General features: G+C 54.3%; 1 protein-coding gene across 1 annotated transcript; it reads left to right on the forward strand.

The window, feature by feature from the left end:
* Positions 1-2,014: 2,014 nt before the first annotated feature.
* On the forward strand, positions 2,015-7,774 carry HLX (H2.0 like homeobox). Its single transcript, XM_004028432.5, has 4 exons — positions 2,015-3,138; positions 3,883-4,062; positions 4,858-5,042; positions 6,907-7,774. Exons 1-4 carry the CDS (start codon positions 2,532-2,534, stop codon positions 7,417-7,419), a joined length of 1,485 nt encoding a protein of 494 aa, XP_004028481.5. The 5' UTR covers positions 2,015-2,531; the 3' UTR covers positions 7,420-7,774.
* Positions 7,775-8,500: the final 726 nt, after the last annotated feature.

The raw sequence follows: 8,500 nt of genomic DNA on the forward strand, positions 1-8,500 counted from the left end.
GCCTCATCTGCCCAGCGCTCCGGGCCTTGAATCTCGGCAGATGCGAGTTGTGGGCGCCTAGGGAACCCCGAGGACTCGCTCCCCCGGGTCTGTATCCCGTGCCCACCCCGGAGCGTCGCAAACCTTGGAAAGGGTGAAAGCTGATAGGAGAGTCTTATTTCTTAAGACAGAGAGTGAGGGCGCGCGGCGCTGCCTCGGGTAAGGAGTAAATGCACCTCTTTCACAACCGTGAGTTTGGGCTTAGGCTGAGGTCTAAATGTTTGCAGTCAAATTAGAATCGCAGTCAAACTGGAAGTGGCACTAGAAAGCAGAGGGCTCACGGCCTCCGCTACGCACACTCCCACCGAAGGCTCACCAGAACCCTCAGCCAGCGCCTCAATTGCCCATGTTGTACTTGTCGCTCCTTTGCCTTCACCTTGACACAGAAAAACTGGTCTTAATACGTCTCTCGCCCCAGGTACCCCTACCCTCAGCCAAACACACCCATCTATCTCTGGAAATAGCACCTCTCTCCTGGCTGCGTGGAGCAGGGGAAGAAAACCTTTCAGTAAAAGAGAGATGGAGAGCGAGAGCGGGAGAGCTGGAGGGCGGGAGGAGGGAGAGAGAGGGAGAGGGAGAGATCCTAGTGCTGGCTGATCAGAAGTGATTGATAATTTTCCAGGAGAAAGTCAAAAGCTTAAAAGGATAGCATCTGCATCAAGGGGCTAGAGAAAACACCAAAAATTAATTTTATAAGCCCAAACCCTGAACTCGAGATAGGCATGGCAAGTTCACTTGCTTTTCTGGGTTTATTTGGTGAGGAGCCTTCGTGCTGAAGGGAAATAAAAATGTCACAGAATCCCTGTTAGGAGATGCTTATTAGGGCAATCGAAAACAAAAGTTTTCGTGGTTTCATTATTCGTATTATTTTATTTTCTTCCTGAAAATGTGCAAGAACAGCTCATCTGGGTGGCCTGTGGTTTGTTTGGGAGAGGGGTGGGGAAATTCATTCTGACTATAATTTAAAAGAGAAGAAATTCTTAAAATAGAGATGTCGATGTTGCACAAAACCTCCACCACCACTACCCTGCGTTCTAAAGACCCAAGGCACGAATGGAAGACGTTGACCACCACGCAGCTCCTCCTGCAACCAGGCCCAAGGGGTTCCTGGGGAAGCTGTCACAGAATTGAAAGCAGTATTGAACCCCACGGAAATCTGCTCTTGTGGGCACTTGCAAAACAACGAACCCCACGTGATCCGGAGATGTGGTGGAGGAGTGAGGCTAACATTTCCTACAACCTCCTGCAAAGGATGGAAGCGCGTGCCGCTCTCCCGGGTTTCGGGCGGCAGCCTGTTTTGTAGCCTCTGAGGCTCCGGGGAAAGGTTTGGCAGCGTCTAAGAGAGACGTTTGGAGCCATCCGTCTTATTTTGTTTGAAAAGTCACTCGTTCAAGTTGTCACTGTGTGACAGCTCAGAATAAAACCAATTTGCGGCCGCCCCTCCTCCTCGCTTCCCGGAGGATCTCCTGGGAGGCACGAGGCGGACGCGGTGCTGAGTTGGGCCGGGACTCAGGGCGGCAACATTTGGGCAAGGGCCCAGGAAAGATGAGGGGCTTTGCCGAGGACACGGACTCCTGGAATAAAAGCAGAATGAAGTCAAGAGAAGGGAAGCAAAGGGGCCAAAGCGCGCTCCGCTCTCCACCGGGAGGCGGGCTTTGCAGAGCCCTAAAGAGTGAGATTACCATCCCTTCCCCACGCCCCCAACTCGCCCCGGGTGACAAGCGCTTCAGGAAAGCTCCTGTGATCAACCCTCCTTGCCCCGTGGCGGTTCGGAGCTGCAGAAGTTAGAAGAGAGTCAGAGCCCTCCGGAGCGGCTGCCTGGCCCCTACGCAGAGTAGCAAGAAGCACTGCGATGTGCGCTACTAAGCCCACGCGGCCGCAGCAAAAACTTTGGCGTGGCCGGGGCGAGGCTAGGGTCCGGCCACGCCCCCTCGTTCCTAATTCCCCTCCACTCCCCGCTCCCATTGGTCACGAGGATGACCAATGAGTGCTCGGATCGAGGTCCTACCCCGGGCCTGACTCGAAAGCTCCTGCCAAAACTTTGGGAGTTTTTAGAGACGAGTTTTTTTTTTTTTCTATTACTTTTTTCCCCCCCTAACTAACGGATTATTATTGTTGTTGTTTTAAATTTAGCTCTTAGGGCTTAGCTATTTGGGTTTTCTTGCGGTGTCCGGCTCCCGTCTCCCTGGCTCCCCCGCCCGCCCTGCGGCCCCAGCGACCCTCGCTCTCCTCCAGCCCGCGAGGAGTGCGGGCGCCGCGCCGCCTTTAAAGCGAGGCCAGGGAGCGAGGCGGTGACCGGCCGAGATCCGGCCCTCGCCTCCTCCCTCGGTGGCGCTAGGGCTCCCGGCCTCTCTTCCTCAGTGCGGGCGGAGAAGCGAAAGCGGATCGTCCTCGGCTGCCGCCGCCTTCTCCGGGACTCGCGCGCCCCTCTCCGCGCGCCCACCCACCCAGTCCGGCTGGACTGCGGCAGCCGCGCGGCTCACCCCGGCAGGATGTTCGCAGCCGGGCTGGCTCCCTTCTACGCCTCCAACTTCAGCCTCTGGTCGGCCGCTTACTGCTCCTCGGCCGGCCCAGGCGGCTGCTCCTTCCCCTTGGACCCCGCCGCCGTCAAAAAGCCCTCCTTCTGCATCGCAGACATTCTGCACGCCGGCGTGGGGGATCTGGGGGCGGCCCCGGAGGGCCTGGCAGGGGCCTCGGCCGCCGCCCTCACCGCGCACTTGGGCTCGGTTCACCCGCACGCCTCTTTCCAAGCGGCGGCCAGATCCCCGCTTCGACCCACCCCGGTGGTGGCGCCCTCCGAAGTCCCGGCTGGCTTCCCGCAGCGGCTGTCTCCGCTCTCAGCCGCCTACCACCACCATCACCCGCAACAACAACAGCAGCAGCAACAGCCGCAGCAGCAACAGCCGCCGCAGCAACAGCCTCCGCCTCCGCCCCGGGCTGGCGCCCTGCAGCCCCCGGCCTCGGGGACGCGAGTGGTTCCGAACCCCCACCACAGTGGCTCTGCCCCGGCCCCCTCCAGCAAAGACCTCAAATTTGGAATTGACCGCATTTTATCTGCAGAATTTGACCCAAAAGTCAAAGAAGGCAACACGCTGAGAGGTAGGTCTTGGGCGGGAGGCTGCAGGCCTCTGACCACTGACCCACTCCCGGGACCCCGGGCTGGCTTGGGGTGCCTTTGAGTGTTTTTACAATTAAGGACAAATCGGTAAAACGGGAGAGAAGAAAACGAATTGTAAGAAAACTACAAAACATTAGGTCTAAAACTCACCTGTTCTATGTAAAACAAACAAAAACTGACTCCAGGGATTCTTTAAAAACACGTCTTAGAATAAATATTTATAAAAATGGTTGGTGTAAGTATCTGCTAACATGACTTTGATCTCTTTAATAACGTATCTAGAGACAGAATTATATTTTCTGACAGCTAAAGCATTTTTGGGAAACACTTTCGCACTTATCTGATTTCTAGTAAAAATTTCACCCAGGAAATGTAAATAATAAACAAAACCGCCTAGATGAGCGGGCAGAGTGGGGCCACCTTGGGGCGGAGGTTTTGCGTCTGTGGCGTTCTTGGAAGACACGTGAAAGTGAGGCCGTAAGCCGATTTATGTAAAGCCTTTACTTACTATATGCATGCATATGGACGTGAGGGACACACAGGAACTTTTCGTGCGTCGCTCCTTGGCAACTGTTGGGAGAGAGAGGTTTCAGCGCCGAGACGGGTTCTCTCTTGACTTCGCTCAATAAAAGTGAATCCAGGGCAAGGGGAAGGGGAGGAACAAATCAGCGGAGAGTGTGAGTGTGCCCGAGATGTAACCTGCTATCCTTTTCCCTTGTCCCCAGATCTCACTTCCCTGCTAACCGGTGGGCGGCCCGCCGGGGTGCACCTCTCAGGCCTGCAGCCCTCGGCCGGCCAGTTCTTCGCATCTCTAGATCCCATTAACGAGGCTTCTGCCATCCTGAGTCCCTTAAACTCAAACCCAAGAAATTCAGTTCAGCATCAGTTCCAAGACACGTTTCCAGGTACGGAAAAACTCCAGAGTACTGCCTAACGGGCGAGCTGACTACCAGTCAGAAATCTCAGGACTGACGCCTCCAGGGCTGCCACGGTGTCGCAATCTCACAATTGGGGCGGGAGGCTACGGAGTCAGGAGAGAGAAACCGAAAGATTTCTCAGCGAGCTAGCGCTCGCTTCGGATGGTTCCCCTTGAAAAGGGGTAGAGGCGCCTGGAGATCCCAGAAAGTGTGTGCGTGGACGGTGGGGTGGGGGGCTTTCTCGAAGTCTTTTCGCCCCAGAGGGCTTGAAAAATGCAGCATCAATGTTGCTTATTAGCATATACACATTTTGGGATGACCTCAAACACTTGTGCTTGACGAGCTTATGTCTGGGTGCCTGGACACATGCGGGAATAAACACACACACACACACACACACACACACACACACACACACACACACACACAGGAGATAATTCAATAATTCAGGACTGTCATCATTCAGGCCCAAGGGACATTTTTGTCTACTCTTCGTAGGCCTGATGGCCACGCATGAGGTTTATGTTTTTCTCTTGGAATTAAGGGACAAGCCGCCAGGCTTCTCCACTCCACGCTCGCTTTAGGTCTTCCCACTGTGGTGTAAAATTCCTCCTTAGAGGGGCCATTCGGTGTATGCGCGAAGGGCTTTCTGAATGAGGGTGGAATCGACATTTAACACGAAACAGTTTCAAGCCTTACGGGGACCCCCAGGCTGGCAGGTCAAGGACTGGACACTGAATGGCCCTCTTGTCTTTCTTCCCTCTGGCTCCCTTTCTGCGGCAGGTCCCTATGCTGTGCTCACGAAGGACACCATGCCGCAGACGTACAAAAGGAAGCGCTCGTGGTCGCGCGCTGTGTTCTCCAACCTGCAGAGGAAAGGCCTGGAGAAAAGGTTTGAGATTCAGAAGTACGTGACCAAGCCGGACCGAAAGCAGCTGGCGGCGATGCTGGGCCTCACGGACGCACAGGTAAGGCAGTTCCGGCTCCAGCGCACAGCGCCCTCGGGCGGGCAGCAGCGCACGGCCTAGTCTGGTAGGTCCCCTCCATCCCGGCCGACTGGCCTCCTGCGGTGCAAACGCAAGATCTTGACTTTCAAGATGCTTTGTGGACTACGCAACTTGAGGCAGGAGAAGAGGAGGGTGGAGATGGGGTGAGGGAGAAGGACCGAGAGAAGAGCTCATCCCCAAGATGTATGTCAACAAGCACTGCATGTTTATTTTGGCCAGCAGGCTAAAGAACCACGGAGAAAGCAAAAGGGCCGCTGGAAATAACACTGGTATACTCAACTGTAGTGCAATTCGCTGTAGGAGGCAGTTTATTTCAGAAAAGATAAAAACCCAAAGGCAAGAGATTGTTGTTGGGGTTTTTTTTCCCTCTCACCCTCCCTCCTTCCTCCTCCTCCTGCTGCTTCTGCTGGATTGTGAAATCCCCAGTTGTGAGGAAGTGAAAATATAATTTCAAACGGAATTAGTTAGCTCCAGGAGGGCAGGGAGTCCACTTGGAGCGGCCACACATTACAAGGCTTAGGCTCTGAAGAAAATCTGAAAGAAGGGGAGAGGTGAGGGAAAGAAATAAAGAAAAATGATTCTCTTAGAATACCCAAGAGCATTTCAGCAGGTTCTGCCTATTTGAATTTTTTCAAGACAATAGGAAATGTATTGTGGCTGAATTAATTTTTTTCTTTTTCTTAAATTTAAGAACTGGGCTTCCCCCCCACCCCCAACCCGAGCTTTGACTGTGGAAGAGTCACTCTTGTGCACCCCGTAGCACTGGCTCTGGCTCTGGGGTGCTGATTGTCCCCAGCAGGTCAGAAGCCAGAGGCAGGCTTCTTTTTCTTAGCTCCTTGGTCCCCCAATTGCTGTCTCTGTTTCTTTCTGACCTCCATTACACAACTCTTCTCCCCAGTACACACACACACACACACACACACACACACACACACACACACACTGGAGGAGCCCAGCCGTTTTCCACCAGCTGTGGATGTTATTTTTAAAAGGGAAGCTGGAACTTGTGTGAATGCGTTGGGTCCCCCAGGGGATCGTATATATCTGTATAGATTCTCTGCCCCATTTCTATCCCCTTCCTTAATTTTGCACACATTTAATTCCATTGTTTTCTGAGCCCCCAGGAGAATTTGTTTATCCTTAACAGGGGCAAGGTCCTTATCAGCTCTTGCGTACAAACACACCAAAGAAATGCTGTCTTACTGAAAGCCCAACAATGCCCCCACCCTACTGTGATTAACAGTTTAAAACCCCTTTCCCTTTCTGCTTCCCATGTTTCCTTTTTTGAAAAAAGTATTGCTTTTGTAGGGACTTGCTTTGGGTAGTGGCAGTAGAGGAGAGGGCCAACTTAGAGCAGGAATTCTTAACGCTGGCACACCAAACCCTTGACATTGTAAGCAATATCTTGGGTATATGTGTATTTTTCTGGGCTAGGAGTCCATAACTTTAATCAGATTCTCATGGGGGTCCTGACAGAAAAAAAATACATGGATTTAGAGTAGAGAGAGAGAGTATGTTGGGGGTCGGGTGCAGGAATCTGCCTTTCCAACAGTCACCCAGGTCATTTTAGTCCTGGGGCCTGAGGGTTGCATTTTGAAAACGGTCTTAGTGGGTTCCCTAGGCCGGGATTCCTGGCTTCTTGTGTTCCCCTGGACTGCGCCTTGGCTCCTGCGCCTACCACAGTGCCTGGTCCTTGGTAGAGTCGCCAAGTAAGCGTTGCTTTTTCACTCAGGGAGGTGGCTTGAGGGTGCACGCGAGTCGGATAGGAGCAAACCTGGGTCTCATCTCGGTGTCTCTTCTTGTCTCCCCGTGTGGCGCGGCGCAGGTGAAGGTGTGGTTCCAGAACCGGCGGATGAAGTGGCGGCACTCCAAGGAGGCCCAGGCCCAAAAGGACAAGGACAAGGAGGCTGGCGAGAAGCCATCAGGTGGAGCCCCGGCTGCGGATGGCGAGCAGGACGAGAGGAGCCCCAGCCGCTCTGAAGGCGAGGCTGAGAGCGAGAGCAGCGACTCCGAGTCCCTGGACATGGCCCCCAGCGACACGGAGCGGACTGAGGGGAGTGAGCGTTCTCTGCACCAAACAACAGTTATTAAGGCCCCGGTCACTGGCGCTCACATTACCGCCAGCAGTGCTGGGAGTGGTGGGAGCAGCGGCGGCGGCGGCGGCAATAGTTTCAGCTTCAGCAGCGCCAGCAGTCTTAGTAGCAGCAGCACCAGTGCGGGTTGCGCCAGCAGCCTTGGCGGCGGCGGCGCCTCGGAGCTTCTCCCTGCAACACAGCCCACAGCCAGCAGCGCTCCCAAAAGCCCCGAGCCAGCCCAAGGCGCGCTTGGCTGCTTATAGACTGTACTAGGGCGGAGGGGATCCGGGCCTTGCGTGCAGCCTCCCAGCCATGGGCTGGGTTTTGTGCTTACTGTATGTTGGCGACTTGGTAGGGCAGGAGACGCAGCGTGGAGCCTACCTCCCGACATTCACGCTTCGCCCCACGCTGCTCCGACTGGCTGCAGCGGACACTGCCCACAGCAGAGGGGAGTCTCAATGTCCTGCTAGCCAGCCGAACACTTCTCTCCGGAAGCAGGCTGGTTCGACTGTGAGGTGTTTGACTAAACTGTTTCTCTGACTCGCCCCAGAGGTCGTGGCTCAAAGGCACTTAGGACGCCTTAAATTTGTAAATAAAATGTTTACTACGGTTTGTAAAGGCCGCTTGGCTTTGCTGGGGGTTGTTAAGGCCAGAGATCTGCAACCGGACCTTAGTCCCGGGGACACTGTAGAATGCAGCAGCTGAAGGTGGGGGGCTGGAGTTTCAGGGGAAGTGGCTCAACCTCAGAGCCATCTTGTTACAGACATCAGAGATGGGCGTCTGGGTTTAGAGGCTTCTAATTAAGAGATTTCTAGGGCCAACTGCCACTGAAAGTGCCCTCTGAGACCCTGAGTAGCCTGAGAGTGGAGCAGGCTATAGAAACTGTTAGGCCAGTGCAACAGATGGTTTCCCCAGCCACAGTATGGACGAAATGAGTTCCTAGAGTACTCAGAGTTGGAATGGGGAAGGCAGTGATGCCAGGCGGGGTCAATCTAGGCACAGCTGTAATCACTATGTGGGCGCGAAGCGCCGGCCCAGAGCCCTGCACAAACTTCCTTGTTCCGGGATGGGGTAGAGGACAGGTTTGCAATGTTGCTGAGGAAAGGACAGACATGACACAGTGGTCAGAGCTGGAAGCTTGGGTCTTAGAGTGCCAGGACCCTGGTTGTAAACATGCCAAACAAAGGGGTGACTTCTTCAAGGTTAAGCAGAGGCACAGCCCAGATCAGAACTTGGACTTCCTGGCCTACATGTGGCCACGGATAGAACTATGAAGTTGCATCCTCCATTCCCTCATCCACGCAAAAATTTTCCTTTGCAATTTGGCCACTGGAGGTGCCTAGA

Source organism: Gorilla gorilla, chromosome 1, assembly GCF_029281585.2.
Source record: "Gorilla gorilla gorilla isolate KB3781 chromosome 1, NHGRI_mGorGor1-v2.1_pri, whole genome shotgun sequence".
NCBI lineage: Eukaryota > Metazoa > Chordata > Mammalia > Primates > Hominidae > Gorilla > Gorilla gorilla.